The 27547-nt window shown below is 41.3% G+C and overlaps 2 protein-coding genes across 2 annotated transcripts in view; one reads left to right on the top strand and one right to left on the bottom strand.

Moving 5' to 3' along the window:
- EPS8L1 (EPS8 signaling adaptor L1) overlaps positions 1 to 27547 on the bottom strand; it is a 197659-nt gene that overhangs the window by 2003 nt on the left and 168109 nt on the right. The window lies entirely within an intron of this gene.
- Positions 1 to 27547, top strand: part of TTYH1 (tweety family member 1) — a 91821-nt gene that overhangs the window by 44301 nt on the left and 19973 nt on the right. Inside the window, 4 exon segments of the mRNA XM_026677437.2 lie at positions 11093 to 11204; positions 15998 to 16218; positions 18458 to 18553; positions 27440 to 27512. Of these exon segments, the coding sequence (XP_026533222.2) occupies positions 11093 to 11204; positions 15998 to 16218; positions 18458 to 18553; positions 27440 to 27512 (502 nt within the window).

The raw sequence follows: 27547 nt of genomic DNA, 5'->3' as shown, positions 1-27547 counted from the left end.
ATATTGTCTGAATCTAGTTATCACACTTTCTAAGTGTGATGTGTGGTTTGGCATGCTGTATTAGCCCAGCCAAATATTATTTTTTTCATTAAAGCTTAATAAAAATAAATCCAGTTTAGTATGGCAACAATTCAAACTCTCTGTTGTTAGAGTGACACTAAAGATTTTGACATTTTTATGTCCTCTTCAATATTAGACTATCCTTCCTTCTGTTCATGATAGAGAGATACAGATTATAATAAAAAATATTAATAGATTGCTTCTCTCCTTGGTTAATTTCCATCCATTGTCCTGCCTTTTGGGCTTTGGAAAATAGCCCTCATCTTTGTAGGAACCGTTCAAGTATTAGAACACTGCTATCATGTCTCTCCTAGTCCTTCTTCTCACTAGACCAGACATACCCAATTCCTGCAATCATTCTTCGTATGTTTTAGCCTCCAGCCCTCTGATCATACTTTTCTCTGCACTCTTTCCAGCGTTTTTCAACATCTTTTTTATATCGTTGTAACCAGAACAGTATTCCAAGTGTGGAATACAGTATTCCAAGTGTGGTGCAGTATTACAAGTGTGGTCTTACTAAGGCTTTGTAAAGTAGTACTAGAACTTTCCATGATCTTGATTCTATCCCTTTACAGATGCAGCCTAGGATTGCATTGGGTTTTTTTTTTTTTTTTTTTTGCTGCAGCTGCACACCATTGACTCATATTTAAGTGATTGTCCACTAATAACTCTTACAATTACTGGCATGAAGCCAAGATTCACCAAGATTCACCTATACAGCTAGTTTTTCTTATCTAAGTATAAAACCTTACTTTTATCTATGTTGAATTTCATTTTGTTGGATATGACGCAGTATTCAAGTCTGTCAAGATCTTTTTGGATCTTGAGCCTGTCTTCTGGGGTGCTGGTTATTCCTACCAGTTTTTCATCATCTGCAAATTTGATGAGTTCCCCTGCTATTCCTTCATCTAGGTCATGGGTGTTAAACTCACGATGTCACATCATCACGTGATATACCATGACTGCTCCCCTTTGCTAAACTGGGGGTGGATGTGGCTAGCATGTGACCCATCCGGCCCATGGGCCATGAATTTGTCATTTTTAAAGATATACAAAACAGAATCCTGGGGTACCCCACTGCTTACTTCCTTCCTTCCTTCCATGTGGATATAGGTCCGTTGAGGACTACATATTGAGTATGATTTGTCAGCCAGTTACAAACCCATCTGGTGGTGCTGCTCTCTATTTCGCATTTTTCTAACTTACCAAGAAGTTGGTTGTAGTCTACCTTATCAAATACTTTCCTGAAATCCAAGTCTACCATGTCCACAGCATTTCACTGATCCATTACTTTAATCACTTTGTCAAAAAATAAAATAAGATTTATTTGGCATGAACTGGTTTTGATTATAAAGATTATAATCAGACTATAATAAAAATATTTATCTGTTTGATCCAAAACTTTATAGAAAGACTCTTGAAAATTTTTTTAATGTAATTGTCCTAGAGCAAAATAAAATGAGTTGCCTGCACCTTTAATAATGGTCACGGTAGGGAGAGAGCAGTGTTAACAGTGTTAGTCTACAATAGCCAAAAATCAGGAGGAATCTGGGTAGCACATTTTCAAGCTAACACATTTTATTAATTTAAGGCTTTGTGAGCTCCAGCTCATTCATCAGATGCAAGCATGTTTTATAATAAAATGTGATAGTCTGAAAAGGTGCTACCAGCCTCCATCTGATTTTTATCTGTGGTGCAAAAAAGGGAAAATTCAGTAAGTGGATTTTTCCCTGCAGGTAACATCTACCGCATTTCCCCGTCTTCTTCATCTCTTCATATAGCAAGAATGCTTGTGTTTCTGTTCCATTGACCATCCTGTTATAATTCACTAAAGATGTCAGGCCTTCCATTAATAATCAGCGTGGTACAGAAAAGTAATGAAGGCAAAGGCAAGTATTTGAGGAGGAACATTTTTAAAATTTCAACTGGGTCAGGAGTAGGGTACATTTCAAAAGCTCAGAAGTTTCTTGGGCTGAATTAACTGTTTCTGGAGAACATTGTCTTATGTGATTTGTTTTTAATTCTTAAAACAGCAGATCTTAAATCCTTGTCCAATTGACCCAGTAATATTCACACTGATTAACATCAGCTCTTCAAACCTCATGCAGGATACAGGTAGTCCTCGACTTTCAACAGTTCACTTAGAGACCATTCAAAGTTACAACAGTGCTGAAAAAATGACAATTGTTCATATTTACGACCGTTGCAGCATCCCGTTCAGAAATTCGGACACTTGGCAACTGACTGATATTTATGACGGTTGCACAGGTCCTGGAGTCATGTGATCACTTTTCACGACCTTCTGGCAAGCAAAGTCAATGGGAAAGTTAGATTCACTTAACAACCATGTTACTCATTTAACAACTGCGGTGGTTCGTTTAGCAACTATGGCAAGAAAGATCATAAAATGGGGCAAAACTCACTTAACAACTAGCTCACTTAGCAACAGAAATGTTGGGCTCAATTGTGGTCATAAATTGAGGACTACCTATATTTTCAAACCTGCATGAAAATTAAAGTAAGATCTGCGTTACCATGGTCCCATTGATGTCCGCTACAATCTGCAATGCTGATGCTGATGCTGGAAGAACAAAAAATGTGTGTATTTATACTTGTGTGGTAATGTTCCAGGCAAGTATGAAATAAACACAATGTCACAATACTTCATCATTTCTCTCCCCCACCCACACTCCGCTCCCCAGTTTATCTCTCCAGCTACCTTTGAATAACCCACTTGAAAATGAGTGGTATCATTTTGTGCTCTTTCTCCTGCTAATAACAAGCTCTCATCTTAGTTCCGGGCCTCGATGTGGGAGGAGCCAAAATGTTTGGCCCATTTAGGGATTGTATTGGCAAATGTGAAAGTACCAAGTCTACCCCTTCTGAAAAATCAACCCGTGAAAAATCAGGCAAGCAATTTTTATGTGGAGGAATGGGCTAAATATTAGAAAGATATGAAGTACATTCCACCCCGAAGTTCCACCTTTAAGGTTGCAACATAGCTATATACTGAAATGTGTATCTTTGCAATAGATCGTCCAGACGCCTATATACTAAGACCCCTGTTTATAGAAGTCTTGTTCTGTGTGGATGGATGAGCTATGCGATTCTCTTGCTCTTTGGAATGCATTGTACCAAAAAGCCAGGTGGCTAGGAAATATATTTAGCATAAAGACCTTTATTCATTTAGCCCAGGGAAAAATGGCCAGATGGCCAGAGATAGTTCATCAGCCAGATGCCATCCATTGCAGTGCAGAAATCTTCCTAGAGCCATGGATGATTATTTGTTCATTAATCTGAACAGCGCTGGTTCAAACTAAAGGACCAGAGTTCCTTGGTTTTCTGAATTGGTAGAGATGTTTTTTGAATTAGGATTGGGAGCCAAGAGATGTTTTTTGAGGAATGCATCTATGGATACAGAAACCAGTAAACCTATTCCAGATACATGGAAGTTGTACACGATATTAGAACATCTGGTATCATCATATACAGATGAGATTAAAAAGAACTAGTGTGATCCATTATTCCAAATGGAATTTGCTACTGATCAGATTCTCACATAATCCATGCTATCTAAAGTGCAGGATAGAAGGTAGGTTGTAAATCATTTATTGATAGAGTGATGTAACTTATTTAACAAACCATGATTCAGCTATAGATTAGCTTAAGGCTCAGTAGAAATTCGAATATGGGTTTTGCTGGCCTTAGCTAAGCATGGATTAGGTCTGAGAGACCCAGACCAAAGTCCATCCTCAACCATGGAAATTTACTGGGTGTCTTTGGGCTAGTTATACTCTATCTCAGCCCAATCTACCTCAAAGGATTAATGATCTGGGGAAAACCAGAGAAGGCAATGCTGTATAGTTCCTAAAGAAAAGAGTATATATAAAACTATCACAGCATCTCTTAATGTTTAAAGAGTGTGAAGGTGTATAGTGAAGAAAGATTCATATCCAATAAATAGTCTAGACTTTATGTAGGAAGTCAGAGCACATGCTAATAGAGAATACTGCCAAGCGCAGGAAATCAGGACTCTGGGCAGTTCAGATGAATGCATAGATAGTTTTATTACACACTAAAGCTCTCTACAAGAATCTGAACTACTAATGGTTAAAACGGTAGATCAGAGTCACTGGAATTCAAAGTGGGTTGGACTTAGATGTCTTGTAGGTGTGAAGGGACTTGAGTCTGATGACATGTTTAACCACTCCCTCATGCTTAGCCTTGTCATCTCCTATATCTAAATCCTATCCCCAAAATATATATAGGATCATCTTAACACACAGTTGTTTTGCAATTTGAAATATATGTAGCCAAGACCACAACCAAGAATGAAGCTAGTCCATCACAACTAGATTCCGATCATTATGCTACATAAGAAACTTTCATATTGTTTTCTGCTCCCTGGTTCAGACAGAGTGGAATCTGACTGCATCATGGCTCTGATGCCTAAAGAGATGCTACCTTAGGGGTAAATGTGTATATGTGGAAGCTGCCCCCAAAATATCTCAAAGGAATACACTTAAATGTTGCTCCATGCCATCTTAATCACGAGACTGGAAGGTCATCCTAGGATGTTCCATGAAGGAAAATTTTCCTTTCCTGTCAATGCTGGGACAAGTTATTGGTAGATATTGGGGACTGAAGGAGAGAGTTGTAACAGTTGTGAAGAGAAAATGGTTATACATCCCTAAGAATAATGAACTTGCAGCCAAGATCTTTTGCATTCATAATGATGGTTTAGGAACTGCCCTTCCCAGGTTGTGCAAATAGAGTGAAGCTGCTTCCCTCTTTTGCTGGTGACAGCCCCACTTAGATGGACCAGACCAGGAAAGCAACTCTGCAGGAAGGCTAAAACCACCTTTACTGAAACTGACTTAGTATAATAGAATTCTTACAAGTCTGATTGTTCTGTACCTCTCCCTCCTCTTCCTTATAGTTCAGTGAATTAGGGAGGCATCTGTTCAAGCCACTTCTGAATAGTGTCTGGCCATCCTGGACTTAAAAATGTTTTACCATCTTTTGCCCAGGTAACAACTCCTGTATATTTAGATTTAGAACTTAGAATAACTGTATTGTCCCTCTGAATGTACACTAATCGGCATACATTAAAATGAAATTTTGTTGCATACAGCTGTCAAAGGGTCTCCACCTCCAGTATACACTACATAAACAATGTTAAAAAATGAATGATAAAATAAATAAATAAATACAAAATTATGCAAATACCCACGCGTATTATATGACATGGAGAAACAGCACAGAGAATAACTCCGTCATGGGTCATCTTTCTTACCCGCCAGAGGTGGTATCATTAAAGATGTAGAAGAAAACCAGGGCTTTCTGGTGGCTGTGCCTTTTGCAAAACTTTATTAATGGTGATCTCTTCCTCTACCTTCTGCTATCTATTCATTTGAACTTCCTGAGGTGGGATGGAGTTTGATGCTGCCGTGTGAGAAACTGAGAGATGGGAAGGGATGGAGGTCACTCACATCAGATTTCGGAACAAATCCAGAAGCTCAGTGAGATGATTCCAGATAGATCATTGAACCACGCTGGAATAAATTCTGGAGGGTTGGTGGGAGCGTGGGATGGGAACCAAGACCCCCAATTTCTTTCCATAGGACGGAAGCCAGGGACCTCTCCCCTCCTCACCCCCAAAACTTTTTATTCCCCCACCCCCCCAGTCTGGGAACTGCCTCCAGTCTAAAGAAAAAAGCTTGATTATCATGAGAATGACACTGCTTTTCTCCCGCCCTGCTTGGCTGTGAAAGGAGGAGGATGAGGGAGGTGGTTGTCATAGAAACAAGATTTAGGGAGAAAGGGGAAAAGAGGGCCTTGTGTGACTGAAAGATTCAGAGGCAGGAATGGGGGGCAAAGACCTGGGTGGAAGGAGCAGGGTAAATACATGAATGGAAGGAAGGAGAGAGAAAGAAAAGGAGAATGGATGGGGTTGATATGTAGCAAACGATGGGGATGATGGGTAAAGGCTGAGCAGGTGGGCCCGTGAAAAGAAAGTCAACTCCCAGGATACTCCCACGAATAAGCTAAATGGGGAAGCCCTTTTTTTCAGACTCAGGTGCCTTTGGAATGAGTGACTCAGTCACCATTTGCTAATCTTGGTCCTGCTCCAAATGCCACAAACTGAGCTGACTAGGAAGGGATGGTTGGCTAGGAAGTTATTCAACATTTGTCAGTGCAATCTTTCCTAAATCGAGAAAGGAAGGAGTGGCTTTCCCACACCAATTGTAACTCAGCATTAGCTTAATGGGGAGAGGACTCTCTGTGTGTGTGTGTGTGTGTGTGTGTGCATGTGTGTGTGTGCACGCGCACGTGTGTGCCATCTTTTCCTGTTCTTTAATATTCTGATGGTTCTTTTGGCTGCTCTTTCTAAATCACAGGAAATCATGGAGGAGTCAAGAAGTGGGACTTCTGGGTTTGATTATAGGTTGTCTTTCTTTTTTGTTCATAATGAACAAAAGCTAACTTGCAACTAAGTCCACATTGTACTAATGGATAAGTTACTTTTATTGGGCAAATGGATGGAAAGAAAGCATGCACAATGGAACTTCTCCAGAAGTGGAAAAATCCATGTAAAATAAAGGCATGCCTTATAGAAACGGCTGGAATATAGCACGAGATATGGACTGAACCTGAATAGGTCAGCTTTAGGAGGATGGATGAGAGGATGGAGAAGGAGCAGCCACCAAGATAGACTGAAGAAAAGATGCTTGGTATTTTGGTCCCTCTTGAGCTAATCGCTATACTTTCAGTTGCAGCTGTTTCCTGCGTGTTTGTGTCATTTTGTGAAAGGCTATAATTACCCAACTGCATGCTTCCTAATTACAGTTAAGAAACAAGCTGGGGAGTGGGTGAGCAAGCACAGGTTGTCAGGATCAATCCAAAATGATAGAAAGAAATAGATGAGACGATACTTTCCTGTACATTGTTCCTCTGGTTTTTTCTTTTCTCTCTCTGTCTGTCTCTTTCCCTCCCTCCCTCTCTCTCTCTCCCTTCCTCTCTCTCTCCCTCCCTCCCTCCCTCCCTCCCTCTCTCTCCCTCCCTCTCTCTCTCTCCAAATCCGTTCCCAATCCCTGGCAGCTGCCATAAGGAGCTTACACAGTTTTGCCTGACTGTAGTTGTGGGGGCAGCTTCTGTTTGCTTTGTGCGTATTTGTGGTCTTCCCTAATTTCCTTTCCTGCCGTCTCTCTCCATCTGTACAGTTTCATCTGATGTGATTCCTCTTTGTAAGTCATCCTTACTCCTTCCCCAGTTCCAAGGAAGAAGAACCCTCCTTATTCTTGTCCAATTCTTTTTTTCAGGACATGATGATGCTGTAGCATGAGTGACTGCCTCCCATGTGCTTCCAAACCCCGTCCATGAAAGCCCACCACAAGTAATCTGCCATTCTTTGCCTGGTCTCATCAGGGGGGACCAACAAAAGGGGTATAGATTCAACAGACAAAAAAATCATTTTGTGTAAAGTCACTGAGTAGGAGTGTGGGAACATATTAGTATCAACAAGAGGCTATTTTCAAGGTCATCTTCTATACCTCTTCTCTTTGATGCTATTCACAGAGAATCAGGTCATTTTAACTAGGCTATTATTCCCAGGTGGAAGCTGTTTAAAGACATTAAAAAAAAACACGCATGTGTAATATAAGTAGAGCCAAAGCTTTATTGGACTTAGCTTGAGATTACTGCAAAAAAGAAGAGAGAGACTTCAAAAAAAAAGGGAGGGATGAATTTCAGATGATCTCATTCTCATGCATGTTCATTATTCCCATTTCTGTACGACTTTATAAGTCTATAAAAAGCTTCCATGAAATTCACATTTGAAGACCCATTTAAATATGTCTGTTAAATATATTTTCTCTGAAGTTACTTATTTCTAAGCGGAGCATATCATAAAATATACATTTAAAGTAAATGTTGATGTTCCTTTGAACAGAGAATCGATTGCAAAATTCAGAAACTGGGGAGCGTGACTGCCTATTTGGCTCAGAGTGTGTGCATAAGATCAGCCTATGTCGGCGATCAAATTCCTCAAGCATCTCTCTTGCCATTGTGAGAGATGTAAGAGGTAGGCAGAGTCAAGGGGAAGAGAGATGCTCGTAATGTAGATGAGTTTTTATTGTCCTGAGTGGTTTTCACACTTGGCCAAGCTGTCAAAATTGGGAAAGAAGAAAAGTGAAGGGGTCCACGGTGTCCTTCCTCTGTTCCTGGCCCCACCTCCCTGCCCAAAAAAAGAAATAATTACTTTTTGGCTGCAGAATTACAGATCCTTTTGGGGTCTGGAACATGGATATTGAATGTCCCACTTTCCAAAGAAAGACACTCTAGTTTTACCCTTGCACAAAAAAAGGAAAAAGCATCACTATAAACTTCTATATTACATTGTTGATTAAAAAAGAGCATACTAGAGGTATCTTTATTTGTACTCCAGTTTTATTGCAATGAATCTCTAACTCAGCCAGTAATGTTCCTGGGTAGAAGGCTGAATATAAAACAGAAATGTGACTGAAAGTTAAGAGAAGATCTGCTAAAGATATCTAACCTTTCCCCCCCTCCCATTAATAACCAGAGTGCAAAGAAACAGGTGCTGTTTGCAAATATGTAAATAAAATATTTCCAGAACTATAAATATATAATTAGCATGTGATTGGGCAGAGAATACAAAGTCTTTTCCTTCTTCACCACCTGAGATGAAAGAATGATGTGTGTTTCCTCCCAGAAGCTAAATGTGCTGCTTGAGAGGGATCAGAAAGTGATTTATGCTGTCAAAGAACTGCCCTTTTGCCTCCTGGAGACACCGTTATTGCAAGCGGCCTATTTTATGTGAGAAATCATAGCACAATTGCAGGCATTTATTTTTTAATCATGGTTTGGTAGCTAGTAAGATAGGAAGAAGAAACAACACTGGGACATCCTTAAAAAGGAAAAGAGCTTAGGTTTTCACATGGAATATAGAAGAATATTTGTTATATTAACCAATAGATTTTTTAAGTCCTTATATTTAAATTTAGCTTTAGCTTTGACCATTTATTGATTGGCTATGTGCCATTCCATCAATCAGATTCTAAGAAAGATTATCTTAACTGTAGGTGGTTTACAATGAACACAATAAACATCTATGAAATACTCATACAACCCAACCAATTAAGAACCAATAAATATAATTTATAAAAAACTCTTCCTAAATTCAACCAAACAGATAAGGTAGTACCTCTGAGGAAGACTGTTATCACCATTTTGTGAAACACCATCAGGTTGTATAAGGGCACATTTGATTTTGTGTCTGTGCATACGTACACCTACAGACCTATATACATTTTTGTAGAACGTATACATGTATAGATGTTTTGTAATGCAGTGGGCTTGTATAAGTACGTTGGTATCACAGAATGTTGTGCAGGAGGAGGAGTGTGGGATTGCAAGATTTGTGAAGTGTGGACTAGAATGGATAATTATATCTAGTCTGTGTATTTAATGGAGACCTGTGAATCAGGTCAGTTTATTTTAAGATTTTACAGGCCAAGGAGAATTGCCAGGCTTTCATACTAATATGAAGACATGCACCTAATGAACCTATGCTTCTGATGTACCAATTTAGAGTTATGTGAGGAACTGGGAATTATTCTATGCTATGGGAACAAATAAACCCCATCAAGTAAAAAAATGAGCATATCAGTAAGAAGGCTAGGCTATAACATTTTTCTTCTGATATAACTACCAAGCTTCCAAGACATTTTGATAGATCACTTCAGAAGTGGTATTCAGCAGGTTCTGACCAGTTCCGTAGAACCGGTAGCAGAAATTTTGAGTAGTTTGGAGAACCGGTAGCAGAAATTTTGAGTAGTTCAGAATACCACCTCTGATTGGCCCTGCCCCCATCTAGTTTCTGCCTCCTGAGTCCCAGCTGATCGGCTGGGTCTTCTTTTGTTGCCCTGCACAGGAGAATGGAGCTGGAAAGCAGGTTAGTGGGGTGGGGAGGGAATGGGGATTTTACAATATCCATCCTCTGGAGTGGAGTGGGAATGGAGATATTGCAGTGTCCTTCCCCTGCCATGCCCACCAAGCCACGCCCACCAAGCCACGCCCACAGAACTGGTAGTAAAAAAATTGAATCCCACCACTGGATCACTTCCCTATATCACAATGTTTCTCAAACTCAGCAAATCTAAAATGGGTGGTAGCATAGCTGGCTGGGGAATTCTGGGAGTTGAAGTCTCCCTATCTTAAAGTTGCTAAGTTTGAAAAACACTGCTCTACCACCTTTAAGATGCTTCTGAACAGCTTCCCTGAGGCAATTACCTCATCCTGCCTCAAAGTGCCACTGCCCATGTACTTTATTTACTCCATAGGGAAATACAGTATTTTAGAAAGGAGGAAGATTCAAGAAGATGCAGGTAGTCCTCAACTTACAACTGTTTGTTTAGTGACCTTTTGAGATTATAACAGCACTGAAAAAAAGTGAGCCATGACCATTTTCACCCTTATCACCATTGCAGCATCCCCGTGGTTATATGATTTACATTCGGATGCTTGGTGAGTGACTCATACTTATGACGGTCGCAGTGTCCCAGGGTCACGTGATCCTCTTTTGCAACTTTCTGACAAGCAAAGCCAATAGGGAAACCAGGTTCACTTAACAACCATGTTAGTAATTTAACAACTGCAGTGATTCACTTAACAAATGTGGCAAAGAAAAGTTGTAAAATGGAGCAAAACTCACTTAACAAATTTCTCACTTAACGACTAAATTGTGGACTAAGCTGTGGTCATAAGTTGAGGACTCCCTGTATGTCCCATGGATGTGCTTGAAGTAGTACTGCACATACATTGTCTACTTTAAATATTATATCGTGAGGCATGATGAGACAGTGATGCCAGGGGGGAAAAAGAAATAGGATTGTGAACATTTTTAGAAAAGGACATACCCATCGTTAAGGAAGAAGGCTACAAGGTTTCTAAATCCTTATGCTCATTTATTTCTCCTTCTTTTTCTTCCGCTTATCCCAACCCGTCACAGCGCTGGGATCGGCATCGGTTTCTATGGAAACAGCGAGACCAATGATGGAGTATACCAGGTCACATATTCGTTGCTCAGTGCTAACCACACGCTAAGCTCCATTGACAGCCTGGTAAGAGAACAAATGGGGAGGGAGGCAAGAGATCCAGGAAACACCCCTGAATGTTTTATGCAACCTCTTGTCCTCAGATGAAACTTGGAAACACATTTATATTCACACATCCTAGAAATGAATCAAAGGTTAAAATTAGTTGTCAACAACCTTGGATGAGATTTGTGACTCCTGACTCAGGTTTCTCTCAGGGATACATATTGAGTGTGAATTTGATGGCCTCTTAATATATGTTGCAAAGGGCAGCTAACGTGATGCCTTATGGCTACCAAAAGGTTATTTATTATTTTACAAGTATTGGTGTGCAGGTGAATAGAGCAAAAATCATAATCTGATAGAAGACAATATTTGGAGCTCAAGATTGAATGGTGGGGTGGCCTTGGTGCTCTTTGAGCTCGGTGGTTTTCTTGCAGATATTTCATTACCACATTGGGTAATATCATCAGTGCTAGAAGGAGGAGGGGTGTTGATCTCTTTTAATGCACTAGTGCAGGGGTCAGCAACCCGCGGCTCTGGAGCCACATGTGGCTCTTTCATCCCTCTGCTGCATCTCCCTGTCGCCAGTCGGTAAAAGGAAAAAAGTGGGGGAACCAGAGTTCCAGTTGGCTCCAGAATTGAGCAGGGGCTTCTGGTTAGGGCCTTTGTGGCTCTTTGAGTGTTTAAGGTTGCCGACTCCTGTACTAGTGGCTCAATGCCTCGATGAGCAGAATTAACATCAAGGTTAGTAATAGACCAACGATCGAGAAATAAACAATAATCCAACCAAGGAACTACCAACTCAGAAAACAAACTAACAGCAAATCATAGCCTAATCAAGGAACCACCAAGTAAAAAGAGAGCAAACCCCACTCCCTTCTAGCATTGATGATGTTACCTAGTGTAGCGCTGAAATATCTGCAAGGAAACAACCAAGCTCAGAAACCACCAAGGACCCTACACAAATTGCTTATCAATGGAGACCGAGTGGAGCAAGTAGCCAGTTTTAAGTTTCCGGATGTTACTATAAAAGAGGACCTGACCTGGGGTGCTCACATTGCAGCCCTGGTCAAAAGGGCCCAGCAGAGATTATACTACCTGAGGCTTCTCAGAAAACAACAACTGAATGAGAAACTACTGGTGACCTTCTACCACTTCACCATAGAGAGCATTTTAACATATTGCACCTCTGTATGGTTTGCCAATTGTACAGTGGCAGATAGGAAAGCACTCCAGAGGGTTAATGTCATTGCCCAGAAGATCATTGGTTGCCCTCTCCCCTCTTTGGAAGAGCTTTATAACTCCCGCTGCCTTGAGAAAGTTCAAAACATTCTCAAAGATCCATCTCATCCTGGGAACCCTTTTTTTGAACTATTACCATCTGGCAGACGGTACAGAATAATAAAAACAAGAACAAATAGGCTGAAAAACAGCTTCTATCCCAGGGCAGTAGCTCTTTTGAATTCTGCTGTATAGTGCGGCGTTGGTGTGGTGTCTGGGGTTTCTGGTTCAATGTGTGAAGGGTGAAGGGTGAAGGATGTGTGGTTGTGTTTATTTTCATGGTCATGGTCATGATGTGCAATGAAGATGGTGTTTGATTTCGTTGTACGAGGTGCAATGACAATAAAGTAAACTAAATGATGACCCAAGCTCTGTAAAGGACCTTGGAATACTCACCTCTAATGATCTAAGTGCTAGAGCCCACTGCAACTACATAGCCAAAAAGGCATTAAGAGTTGTTAACCTAATCCTACGTAGCTTTTTCTCTGGTAATATCACACTACTAACCAGAGCATACAAAACATTTGCTAGACCAATACTCGAATACAGTTCATCAGTCTGGAACCCACATTACATATCTGATATTAGCACAATTGAGAAAGTCCAGAAATATTTCACAAGAAGAGTTCTCCACTCCTCTACTCGTTGTAGAATACCTTATGCCACCAGACTTGAAATTCTAGAACTAGAAAACCTTGAATTACGCCGTCTTCGGTCTGATTTAAGCATGGTATATAAAATCATACATTGCAATGTCCTACCTGTCAATGAATACTTCAGCTTCAACCATAACAACACAAGAGCACACAATAGATACAAACTCAATGTTAACCGCACCAAACTTGATTGCAGGAAATACGACTTCAGCAATAGAGTGGTCAATGTCTGGAATACTCTACCCGACTCTGTAGTTTCTTCCCAAACCCCAAAAACTTTAACCTTAGACTGTCTACTATTGACCTCACCCCTTTCCTAAGAGGTCTGTAGGGGGCGTGCATAAGCGCACCAACGTGCCTACCGTCCCTGTCCTATTGTTTCTCTTATTCTTCTTTTATTTTTCTTATATGTACCCATTTCATGTATTCACAACTATGTATACACTTATACTTATTATCTTGTAAACAATTGGCAAATCAAATAAATAAATAAATAAAAAATAGAACACTGCTAGAGAGAAGTTCTGTGAAGATGGGCTCCAGTACAAGTCCAAAAGCTCAGAAGACTAAACCTCTGGTTCCAGATTGGATCCTGCAACATTATCCTGGGAAACATATATTCACCTTCATTCATCAAATAAGGTCCTTGGTGCTCTCTGAGCTTGGTTGTTTTCTTGAAGGTGTTTCATTACCAAACTAGGCAACTTCGTCAGTGCTAGTAGGGAGTGGGGCTGGTTCTCAGTCACTTTCCCTGTCAGTGTTAGTGGGAGTGTTCTTGGTATCTGCAAGAAAACCAGCAAGCTCAGAGAACACCAAGGAACCCCACAGTTCAATTCTGAGCTACAAATATTATCTTCTATGGACTCAAGTAAAATCCAAAAGCAGTTGCATAACCTTTGAATCACCAGCGATGCACGGATTACTGGATAGACAATTTAAGCTTGTGTTTTCTTTTCATACGTTTCATATGCTTTCCACCCAAAGCAAATGTCTTTTTCATATTTACTCATTTGCTGAGGAAACCCCACTACAGTACTTTTGCATGTTGCAAAGGATTCTGGGGCTCCTTATGTGGCACAGTTACTTCCCATCAAAGGCTACTAAACCAGTTGGATTTCATGGTTCCCTGTATGAACACAGAGTGTGATAGGTATGGTACATTCTCTTGCAGCCATCTACTGCAGGGAAGGTAAATAATGATTTTCTGTTGGAAATCTATTTGCAATTTTCTTGGTTGTTTATTTTAAAATATTTATAACCTTTGTGCTGACTCCCAAAGTACTTAAGAACAAAAAGCATACGATGATCAGATCTGATAAAAACATTCATAAAGCAAGAGCAGCTGATAGAATGAAATTCTGAACAGCCTGCAGCGATAAAATCTCAACCCTCTACTCCACACACACACACACACACAAGTCATCAAGCAAGTCAGAAGAGCAAGAATCCGAAGAAAGAAAGATAGGGGTGTTCTAATGCCAGGATAGCAACAACACAATCATGAATGTTCCATCTGCTTGATCTTTGAAGGTGGAAGGACTCAGGAGGATATTCCTTGGAAGGAAAATTCAAAGCTTGGGTAAAATACATTTTAACTAGAAATAGCACCCCATTATTTTAACATGGATCAAATAAACAAATTATACTGTATATTCTTTCTCCCAATGATCTCTATATTCCTCAAAGGAAGTCTTTGTCAAGCTCCTTTTGCAATTCTAGTGTGGCAATTTCAGCAAATCTCATCTGTAAATTCAATGTAAAAATAAAATGCACATCATTCTTCTGATTTAATATTTGCATATCTTTTAAGTCATTAAATTATCATCTAGTTTCGTTTGTAAATACATTATTTCATCTTCCTTGTTGTTACCTTTTCTGAGTCTACCTGTAAGTCAATTTCAGTTTTATTCAAGGGAGCTTGTTTTTCTAATTTCTAGTTCTTCCAAAAATATAAATAACTTGAAAACATCCTACACTCATTCATTTAAAAAAAAAAAACTTTTTAAAAGTAGTGTTTGGTGCCCTCTGGTGTCCAACCTTTGTCTTATCAGTTATTTTGAAGTATGAACATATAAATTTTCCCATGAGAAAGGATCCTTTCAATTCATTTCAAAGTCTTAAATCAAGTTCATTTGTGCTCTTAATCTGTTTAAAATTTTCTAAAGCCAAGACTACATCATTCTGGTGTTGTATATTCTTAAAAAAAATCTTTTTGTTACAAATCTTTAAACTTGTAGTTATTTTTTTTCCTCAAAGGATTAAAGAAAACTCACCTGGTGTTTTCAATAAAACTTACTAGTCTGAAGGTTCTCACTGTTTAAAAAACAACTAAAAAATTAAATACAAAATGATTAAAAACTGTCTCTCGGTCAAACTTAGAGTCTGCATAGGCAACATTAGCAGCTCTAAGCACAATAGAATCCAATGACTCCTAGCCAATTGCAAGCCAACAGCTCACACACACAAAAACCAACTGTTTGGAAGACATATAGGGGTAATTTTGTGATCTCTTCTTTCTCCAAAGAGATTTTGGCAGGCCAAATCCCACATTCAAGTGCCATTTTCAGCCACAATGTGTCCCTCTTTTCTAGGAGGCATCCATTCATCATAGTGGCTCATCAGAAGCTCTTGGTGGTTGCCCCACTTTTAAATTGGATGGCTGGGAAAAAATAGTATATCCTTGAGAAGCAGCTTGGCTGTGAGCTATCTGGTGAAGTGGGAACTTTTGGCAAATAAGATACTCTTGTCATTACTTCTTCATGTAGATGAACATCTACAATTCGCTGCCAAGACCACGAATGTCTCACAACACCATATAATATACATGACTCTCTTCCTCTTGGTGTATCTCAGCATGTTTATCTTCTTACACCCATATAGGTCTCTGAAACTGTGGCACTTCTTTCAGCCACAGTACGGGGGGAACTGACACAGCTTGAGGAGACGCTGTCTCAGAGGACTGAACTGGTGGCTGTGGTTCGGAACACACGCCGCCAGGCGGAGGCAGTAGCACAGACCTTGGATGGCATCCCCTTCTGGAAAGATGCCCGTGGAGGAGCCAGCATCCTAGCAGAACAAGTTGGCTATTTGGAAGACTACCGGTAAGATTCAAGCCTGTGGAGTGGCTATAATTTAATGAAAATAAATCTGATCACAGTTCAGGAACCAACTTAGGGAAAGAAATGTTGCAGAAACTAAGACTGGCCTCACTATGTGGCTGAGACAAGGAGCTGCTTCAGTGGGTAGTTGAAAGCAGAGACTGGGTGCTAAAAATCAAATAATTTAACAACCAGTTCGCCCAAGATCAGGTTGGCTGTCGTCGGTGATGTGGCCCAACCTGACCCTGGGTGAACTGGTTCTTAAATTACACACACATTCTGTGCTACCAAAATGGATTCTGGGTACTGCACTGCGCTGCAATGGAGAAATGGGCAACTGAGTGGCCGGCACAAGGGAAGGAGGAGCAGGGAGAAGAAAAAGAGACAGCGGCCTTCTCCTTCCCTTGTGTTGGCTGCTCTGTGGCCTGTTTCTCCATTGCAATGCAGCGCAGCACCCAGCATCCACTTTGATAGCGCGGGCAGGGGAGTAATTTAACAACTGGTGAGAACCGGCTGAATCCTACCATATATACAGGAGGTAAAGGATTTGGTGAACTGGTGTAATAAAAACAGCCTTGTTTTAAATGTTGGAAAAACTAAAGAGATAATTGTCTATCAACTTCAGAAAAGGCAGGCACAGCCACACATATTTGAGTATTAGTGATTCAGCGGTGGAGGTGGTTAGCAGCATCAAGTTTCTGGGTGTGCAGCTAATGAGTAGTTTGGCTTGGTTGCTCAACAGCAAGACACTGGTGAAACGGGCACAGCAGTGCCTGCATTTTCTGCATTGCATGAGAAAAGAACATCTTCCTCCCGCTGTCCTTACCACTTTCTATAGAGGGACAATCAAGAGCTTCCTGTCATATTGCATTACAGTCTGGTTTGGAAGCGTTACTGCTTCAGACAGGATGGTGGTGCAGAGAGTGGTGAGGACGGCAGAAAAGATTATTGGCAGTTTACTCCCTTCTATCCAGGACATGGCATATTATAAGCGATGCTTGAGCAGGGTCTGCAGGATTGTCTGGGATGTGACACATCTTCTTCACAACTGGTTTTCCTTGTTACCTTCTGGAAGGAGCTTCATGGTATCCTAAGCAGAACATACAGATTCAGTCACAGTTTTGTTCCATATATAGTATCAACTTTGCGAACTCTCAAGTTTCCTATTTCTGATATATATTTAAGATGGACAGTGGTTTTTATACATACATACATACACACACGTGTGTGTATGTATGTATGTATGTATGTATGTGTGTATGTGTGTGTGTATATATATATATATATGTATATATATATATACACACACACACATATACATATACATACACACATATATACACATATATATATACACACACACACACACACACACATATATATATATGTATGGCATTCAGCTTTGTTCGGGTATTTTCCCACGTCATTGTAGTTGTGCTTTTAAAGTTGTAGCAACGTTTCGGCAGAGTGAGCACAGAGTGAGCACTCTGAGAAGCACAGAGCCGAAGACACAAGCCTGAAGATGATGAATGAGACTTCATCGAAACATTGCCTAGATACTTCCAATCTTACGCGGGAGAAAACCCGAATAACCAAAGATCCACATACAAATACCCGCGAAAACCTCAGAATACACACACACACACACACACACACACATATATATAAGGCATCTATTTATATGTATATGTGTGTATGTGTATGTATACATATACATACATACATGTATGCATTTAGCATGTGTACATGTGTGTTGTGTATGTATGTATACATATACATACATACATGTATGCATTTAGCATGTGTACATGTGTGTTATGTATGTATGTATTTTTGAAAGCAGGTAACAGAATTTCATTTTTAATGTGTGCCAGTGTGCCCACAGTAAAAAATGACAATAACGGTTATCTATACATTGGTGTCCATAAAGCATCTGACTCTTTCAGGTTCAGTGGAGAATCTTAGAACCTATCTAAGATGGTTGAAAATGAGGCAGCAAATGTTTGGGCATGAAAGATGCCACAATAGGGCAAAATAGATGGAAGATGGACTCTGATGGAAGATGGTCTTCCAAAATCAAAGGGCCTGCCACAGAGAAGAGGGGGACAACCTATTTTCCAAAGCTCTTAAAGGCAGGACAAGAAGCAATGGGTGGAAAGTAACCAAGGAGAGATCCAGCCTAGAAATAAGGAGAAATTTTCTGACAGTTCTTACTCACTCTGTTGCTCTCTAACTCCCTCAGGTGGTTGGCCTACATCTTACTGCTGCTCTTGGACCTTATCATCTGTCTCCTCACCTTGCTGGGACTGGCAAAGCAAATCAAGTGGCTGGTAATCGTGTGAGTGCACCACCTGGTGGGCATACCTGGGCACAGAAATTGGGGGCACAAAGCAAGAGTAAACTTATCAGAGCTGTCCTAGATCAAGGGAGATTTAGGTTGATCTTCTATCATCCATCCCAATTATGGCTGCAAAAGAATAAATCAAATTCTTTTAAAGATAGCCAATGTCTTGGGATTTTTAGTAGATAGAGGAAATGCTTGCTATCAGGTAATGAGGTATTATAAAGATATCCAGAGATGATTAATAATCAGTTCTAAAGAGTCACGCTGATTAATTTAATTTTCTATAAACTGGGGAGAGATAACTTTGCAGTATTCAATTTATTCACAGCTATGCTGCAAGGCATAAATGGAGGCAGAAGGAGCCTCTCACAGGATAGCAGATTTGATAATAATAGGACTGTGCTAGTTATTGGAGTTCCTGGACATCTGGTAACAAACCAGGACTTAGCAAGTCCTGGTTGAGCAACATGGGCCAGTAGCTGCAGGAATAATGGGGAAAAAAGGTTATTTACCAATAATGAAAGATGCTTTCTGTGCAAACCCAAAGTATCTGGATTATCATTTGAACCCCATTGGTATTGACAAAAATCACAATTGCAAAAGGCAGCTTTATTTGGAACAACTTACCACCTGCAAAAATGTCTTTAACACCATCCAACAAGATCTAATTATCCCAGGTCCTTGGGAGAGTAGCTAAAACTGCTAAATCCCAGTTTCGACATCTGTCTGAACATACAATCCACTATAATGATTTGTTAAATTTATATCCAATTCCAATGATTTTTCAGATTTTGTTACCTTGCACATCAAAATACCTCATATACGCTGGGTTTGCACCAGATGTGTTTGGTCAGACAATTATGCAAACCTTTCTGAGCCAATTAGGCTTCTGTGTTATTAAGTTAATTCAGTTTAGTTAATCAAGGTTTACTATGCTGTGCTACTGAGACCAAAAACAACAACAACACCTTGGTTCAGGAGTATGTAATTTCCAACATTGGTTTATAACTGGGCTCCTCAATCTGATATCCTACAGATATAAAGTCATTATCTCCTATTCCCTTGTCCTTAATTTTTTTTCTCATTGCAAGGCCATTTTTTTTAAAGTACACCATGGTCATTCCTTCCTGGTGATTTGCAGCATCTTGTAGTATAACCCAGCCAGTTATAAAGCCTGCCCTCATTACTGTTATCTCAGCACAATGACAGTAGAAGAATGTTATAAATCACTGGTGAGGAAATGGATTTAGCTAGAGGGCCATTCTCTACTGCTGAGTTAAAATTTTATTTATGAGTCAGCAGAAACCCATACAGTATAAAACTTGCTGATCGCACAGCCCATCATACCTGCTTATAAAGCCACTGTGTTTTAGGGTTGATGTATTCCTTAGAATTTGTTTTCCTCCCATCCCAAAATTTCATCATCAGTGAAAAAACATCTATGGAAATTCTCGGTCATCCAAGTCATAATTGTTCCAAAGGTGCTTTTTCAAAAGGTAAACTGAACTTTCTTTTTCCCTGAAGACATTTTGCTTCTCATCCAAGAAGCTTCTTCAGTTCTTACTGAATGGTGGAGGGTGGAAGGATTTCTATTCCTTGCAGTCCTCTGGTCATTAGCACTCTTTCTGAGAGTCATTGAGGCCACTTGAAGGTTTATCTGTGCCCTTAGGGTCACTTCAATAGTTCAAATGGGGGTGGAAACTTTCCAAGAAACATTCCAAGAAGATTCCACACCTATTTGCACTATTCAGGTGGCCCTGAGGGCAGAGATAACCCTTCAAGTGATCTCAATGACTTCCAGAAAGAGTGCTAATGACCAGATGACTGCAAGGAATATAAATCCCTCTTCTACCATTCAGCCAGAACTGAAGAAGCTTCTTAGATGAGAAGCAAAACATCTTTAAGGAAAATAGTAAAGTCCAGTTGCCTTTTGAAAAATTACCTTTGGGACAAAAAGTGGGGGGGGGACCTCTCTTCCAATCATTTCCGTTAAAATGGGATGTGGGACTTAGGAAGGAAGTGAGTTTTGACAGATGACTGGAATGGTGGTTTAGCTGTCTGTGAAAACTCACTCATAGTTCTGCATGTTTTGATGAGTGCATTCTAAAACAGACCCACTTGAACGGGGAGGGTGTGTGGCAAACAAGACAGCCTCACCTGTCCTCTCAATAGCTGTTAACCAAGCTTGTTTTCAGGCACCCAGACACCTCCCAACCTTATTTAATACCCAAAGAGTGCTGTCCAACTGTGAGATGCTTAAAAACAATCCGGCTACATTAGCCTGAGTTCCCCAATCAAACCCAGTGTCAGGCATGCTTCTATTCAAAACCCAAGAAAGAAATCCCCCATGTTTCCATGTTTGTAGAGAAAAGGTACTTTTACTGAGTTAGAAGTGATAGCAATGAAAGAAAAGCAAGAACTGAGGCAATAGGTGCAAAATTTATACGTTGAAAGTTATCCTAAGTTCCCTCCCCCAAGGACACAGACTGGACGTCCAATCTCCAGCGAGTATGGTGTCATGTGGGGTACATCTTCAGGTGTTTTCACCCACCCACCCCAATCTGGTATGCCAAGACGGTTGACCTTAGCTATAAACAAGTCCATGCAGTTGCCCAGTGAACACGAGAGTATCCCCCCACGCTTGGTCCACACAGAAATTATCTCCACTCTCCAGCAAACTTCCCCCCCACAAATACCAAACTTCCCCCCTCCCCGTTTCTATGGCAGCCAACAGCAAGCAAATATTATGGAGGCTGATACCCAGGTTGATTGCATCTCCTACCAATCCCCTGCCCACATTAACAGCACTTCAGATTGTACCCAGTTTAAAACTGCCGGGAACAACAATGTGACTTTGAGACAAGATATCAGGGTGGCTGCTTAGGTAAGGACCGGGGATAAGGCAAAGGGAACACCAGGGGGACATATAACAGGAGGAAAATTAAGCTGTTAAGGCATATTTGTCTCATGTGTAGATTTAAGTGGGAAAAGGTTTGGAATAGTCCTCAAATTACTGCCCCAACTGAGCACAAAAATTATGTTGCTGTGAGAAATTTATTAAATGGGTTTTGCCTCATTTTACGACTTCTCTTGCCACATTTGTTAGGTTAATCATTGCAGTTATCAAATTAATAACCATGTTGTTAAGTTACTCTGGCTTCCCCCTTGTCAAAAGGTCACAAAAGGACCCCAGGACATTGCAACTGTCATAAAGGGGAACCAGTTGTGCAGCATCTGACTGTAAAATGCATGACCACAGGGATGCTGCAACTGTCATAAGTGTGAGAAACTATCATAAGTCACTTTTTCAGTGCTGTTGTAACTTCCAACAGTCACTAATTGAACTGTTGTAAGTCAAGAACTACCTGTACACTGTTTGGCAATACTGATGTGGCCCTGTACCTAAGCAAGTCTCTTTGGTACTCGAACCCACTCCTGCTGGCTTGTTGCTCTGCGGAGCATCACCTACAATCATTGTGATTGTTAACATTCCTTTGTATCGCCTTAGTCAGACATCACTTGACAGAAAAGCCTTGTTCGTCAGCTCAGTCACAGAAATTGTATAGTGAAATTCACAGCCAATTGTGTAAAAGCTCTCCTTGGATCCAGAATTGTGCCTTTCAGTTGTTTTTAAATTCAGACGTAATCTTTATTGGCGACTGCGAGGCTCTTCTTCCTGGCTGTGTTAATGTACATTCCTTTAGTCCAGGTGTTGGCACCCGTGGCTCCAGAGTCGCATTGGGCCCTTTGGGCCCTTTATTATGGCTCCCTGTCTGGTGGTCCCACCACTGGATGACCCCGCCACTCGCCCACCACTCCCAGTCACTCCTCGCCTGGCCTGAGCCCGTAAGGGCGACAGCAGGGAAGGGAGAAGTGTCCGGGGCTGATTCTCTGGTGCCTCACTCTTGCTGGAGCTTTTTCCAGCCCTGGTTGGTGCTGGGCATGCCTCGGTCACTTGGGGGAGACTCACAACCTGCTCTCTGACCCGAGACCCTGGCCTGACACAGCCACGACTGACGCCAGCCTCGCTTACCTGAGGGCTGGCGGGGTGGGAACGGGAAAGGGGGATGGGTCCACAGCAGCCAGCCATGGCTTTAAAACTTGTATGGGGGGCTTTCACTGCCCGGGGGTGCTTTTCAATGAAAGTCGCCAACAGCACCACTCCGCTAGAGGTGTAAAGAAGCTCAGAGAAAGCCAGAATGACCTCACCAAAGATGCTTTGCCTGTCAACTTCTCTCTCTCTCTCTCTCTCTCTCTCTCTCTCTCTCTCTCTCTCTCTCTCTCTCTCTCTCTCTCTCTCTCTCTCTCTCTCTCTCCTCCCTCCCCTCCCTCTCTCTCTCTCTCTGAAGTTGGGCCAACCAACTAGCTCTCCTTGGGGCTCTTTGTTATTCTTTTTCTTTCTTCTTGGCAACTTTTTGGAAATTCGGACTGGCTGGGGAGCTAGTGCGAGTTGCGGTGAAGGTTTCCTTTTCGGCAACCCTCCTCCTCCTCTCCCTCCTTCTAGTCATGACCCCCTGGGTGGCTGTGGCAGGGCCGGGAGGGTGCACACAAGTAGGGATGCCCTCTTCAAGTCAGCAGCTGGGCTCCGCCAAAACGCAACAAAGGCATACCATAGACATAGAGAGATACAGAAAGAGGCGGGAGAGAGAGGGAAGATGGAGAGGGAGATACAGAGAGAGGGGGAGAGAAAGAGGGGGAAATAGAGAGGGAGAGGGGGGAGAAATTCAGAGAAAGGGAGGAAGAGAGAGACAGATACACAGAGACAGACAGACAGGCAACACACAAATGTAGAGAGACACAGAGAGAGTACAGAGAGAGGGGGAGAGAGGAGACGGAGAGAAAGGAAGAGATGGGGAAGGAGAAGAGACATAAAGAGAGAGAGAGAGATACAGAGAGAGGGGAAGCGAAAGAGGGAAAGAGAGACACAGAGAGAGGGGAAGATAGAGGGGGAGAGAGAGATACAAAGAGAGAGGGAGAGAGGGAGAGATACACAGAGAGAGAGAGAGGTGGAAGGAGGGGGAGAGATAGGGAAAAGAGGGAGGGAGGGAGGAGAGGGAGGGGGGAGAGAGGAGACGGAGAGAAAGGAAGAGATGGAGAAGGAGAAAGAGACATAAAGAGAGAGAGAGAGATACAGAGAGAGGGGAAGCGAAAGAGGGAAAGAGAGACAGAGAGAGAGGGGAAGATAGAGGGGGAGAGAGAGATACAAAGAGAGAGAGAGAGAGGGAGAGATACAGAGAGAGAGGGGGAGGGAGGGGAGGAGATGGGGGAAAGAGAGAGGGAGGGAGGGGAGGGGGGAGAGAGAGATGTCAAAAGGGTTTTGTGCTTCCTGGTGTTTTTAACAACCGGTTCTCTGCCCTAAGGACCAGTTAGGTAGGCGTGGCTAGGGGGTCATGTGACTGGGTGGGAGTAAGTGATTGAGTTGGCCACGCCCACTCAGGTTTTGTGGCTCCTGGTGTGTGTGTGTGTGTGTGTTTTTTCTGTGGGAAACGGGTCCAAATCGCTCTTTGAGTGTTTAAGGCTGCAGATCCCTGCTTTAGTGCAGAAAATTTACTACCATATTGTTAGTCCTCACCTTACACCAGTTTGTTTAGTGGCCGTTTGAAATTACAGTGGCACTGAAAAAAGTGGCTTATGATCATCTTTCAACTGACGACCCTTGCAGGATCCCCATGTTCATGGGATCAAAATGGTGATGCTTGGCACCTGACTCATGACGGTTGCAGTGTCCCGGGGTGTGTGTGTGTGTGTGTGTCATGTGATCCCCTTTTGCAACCTTCTGACAAGCAAGGATAATGGGGAAGCCTGATTCACTTAACAACTGTCTTATTAATGTAACAACTCCAACGATTCACTTAACCACTGTGGCAAGAAAGGCTGTAAAGTGGGAGGGAAACTCACTTAATGAGAGAAATTGTGGGATCAATTGTGGTCGTAAGTCAAGGGCCACCTATAATTTTCTCTCTCCTGACAAAGGAATGCTAATCTGCATAGGGCCTTGCAAGCATTCTTATCTTAATGCCCAAGATGGAGAAGTTCTGACAAGTTCCTGGTATGGAAGTGCTTCATGTCAGGTGTCAGGATTCTGGCAGTTACCCCCGTTTAAATCATGAGTCTCGAGCCAAACTTCCAAAACTTAAAAAAGAATTTATTGGGAGTTAAAATGTCCGGCACTGCCTGGGTGTAGCCGAATCTGAGGCACATAAAACCATGACCCTCGTTTCCCCCCACCCCTGGGTGTATCGTAATTCATATTCTCCAATGGGACACATTCATAGCCAAGAGTCATCAATCATGCTCTCCAGTTAGAAGTTTGCACAGCAGAAACTTCAGTCACCTAAGTTACTATCTTTGAAAACATTTATGGAATGCAGTTTCGGTTTGCGCTGCACTGCTCCCCACTTCCTTTCTGTTGGCCACTCTAAAAAGACCATAGAAATATTTTATGAGTTGACATTAAGAACTTATCACTAGGACTATTTCTGAGCATGGGTCTATGGGTCTTTTAGAGACCACATCCCAAAATAGCCTGGGAGGAGGGTATGATGCAATGACTACTTCAGCTTCAACTGCAACAATACAAGAGCACACAACAGATACAAACTCAATGTAAACTGCTCCAAACTTGATTGCAGAAAGTACAACTTCAGCAACAGAGTGGAAGGCACTTCCTGACTCTGTTGTTACATCCTCAAACCCCCACTCCTTTAACCTTAAACTATCTACTATTGACCTCACCCCCCATTCCTAAGAGGTCTGTAAGGGGCGTGTATAAGCGCACAATCGTGCCTACCGTCCCTGTCCTATTGTCCCCATTTATTCATACCTATTTTCCTGTATTCATACTCCTGTTTATTCTTATACCTATTATCTTGTAAGTGATTGACAAATAAAATAAATAAAATAAAATAAATAAGGAGGGCTGCATCAAGAAAGCTTCTTGAATTCAAGACATTTTAATAACACATTTATTGGACTTCTAGAAAGCCACTGAAGCAGTTGGTGTGAGCTTAAATGGACTCTGGGGGATGGTAGAGGACAGGAAGGCCTGCAGGAATGTTGTCTATGGGCCACAATGGGGCGGACATGACTTCGTGACTAACAATAAAAAAGACAGCCAACATCCTAATCCAGGATATTACTTACGATTGTTCACTTAGTGACTGTTTGAAGTTACAACAGGCCTCCCGAAGGCTATTAACCCAAATTTTAAATTTTGACAGTCAGGCCTACCCCCATAATCATGTGGTTGCATTTTGGGTACTTGTCTATGGAGATTCTCAATCATCCAGGTCATAGTTGTCCGAAAAGTGCTTTTTTCAAAAGATAACTGGACTTGGTTTTTCCTTGAAGACATTTCGCTTCTCATCCAAGAAGCTTCTTCAGTTCAGAAAAAATGCATCTTTGGGGCACTTGGCAACCGGTCTATACTTAAAGCCCCATGATCACATGACTGCAATTTATGACATTTCCCTCCCTAGAAACCGGCATTTATTTCCAGTTTCTGGCCTAAAACACCCATTGAGGACAATGGGTTAACTTAACGGCTGCTGCCAAAAAGGTGGCAAAATTGAGCACAATCACACGGTGACATATTTAATGACTGGAATGATTTACATTTGTAATTCTGGGCTCAATTACATCATAAGCTAGTTTGACTTATATGAGCCCTAAACTCGTTCATATGGAAAATTCAGTGATTGATATTAGCTTCCTACTTAGCATATTATGACTCATTTATTGCTTCATTGTAAAGGAAAAAGAAGGAAAAAAAGAGATCATGTACAGTGTTGTTGTGGACTGTAATAACACTCATTTAAAATAGGTCATTTAAAACACTCATTTAAAATTGTAATTTAAATTATTCCCTTTAGGGAACATTTCAGTATTATAAATGGTTTGCCGCAGTGTTTCTCAATCTTGGCAACTTTAACACGTGTGAACTTCAATTCCCAGAATTCCCCAGCCAACACTGGTTTACACAGAAAGTATTTCAGTGTGGGAAAAGCCATAACATCTTTCATGGTTTTGCTCCAACTATACACGTTGCAATGTGCCGCTGGGGCATTCTCCGTGCATTTATTTGAAGCAAAATAGCTGTAAACAGCTTATCACTTTAATTAAATAAATAAATATTTATATATTTGAGTGATTTGTAGTTCAAAACGGTTTACAATACATTAAAAAAAGCAAGCAATAATATGAACGTGATATAATATAGCATAAGTGTTTTAAAATATTTTGCATTTCATATAATAGTGTACACCACCCAAAGCCTCTCTTTGAGGGAGATGGGTGGTTTGAAGAAATATGAAATATAAATAAGTAAGTAACTAAGTCAAGGATTACTTTTATATACAGTGAATCCATGTGTTGCCTGCATGGAGCTTTGGAAAGTGTGTGTCAGATCTATCTGCTTAAAACAGATAGCCATTCTCTTCTGAAGCCCAATCCAAAATGGGCTTGTGCAGCTGCAATGAATAGGAGATTAAATAGATGTAGCTCTTGACTCATCATCATCTTCATGAATGGGGCATCTTAGATCGTTCCCGTAGCAAGACTTATACTGGGAAAAGATGGAAAGCACTAACTACCCTGAAATAGCTAAGAATAAAATTAGGTAGCCATTGGAATAGACTGGGGATGAGATGAAGACTCTTGTTATTAAGACAGCTTTTTTTTCTTCAAAAAAAAAAAAAAAAGGTGATTAGAAGTGGGCCTTGGTGCCATGGTTAGCAGGATATGAAAACAAACCGTTTTTGCTCTCCGTGAAGCTTTTGGAGATACGGAAACTACCAGACAGAACATAAACCCCCCTTGCCGCCCCCCATCTTGATCTCCATGCTCATCTGAATGGCTTCTGTTTTGTTTTTGTGCTAACAGGATGACTGTCATGAGTTTCCTGGTCCTCATTCTGAGCTGGGGCTCCATGGGGCTGGAGACAGCAGCAGCTGTGGTGAGTGATGGGGCTGCAAGTAGGTAGGGTTGGAG

The sequence above is a fragment of the Notechis scutatus genome, chromosome Z, assembly GCF_049901735.1.
Source record: "Notechis scutatus isolate UNSWTSFEM ecotype Mainland chromosome Z, rNotScu1.2, whole genome shotgun sequence".
NCBI lineage: Eukaryota > Metazoa > Chordata > Lepidosauria > Squamata > Elapidae > Notechis > Notechis scutatus.
This window is presented reverse-complemented; position numbering and strand designations above follow the sequence as displayed.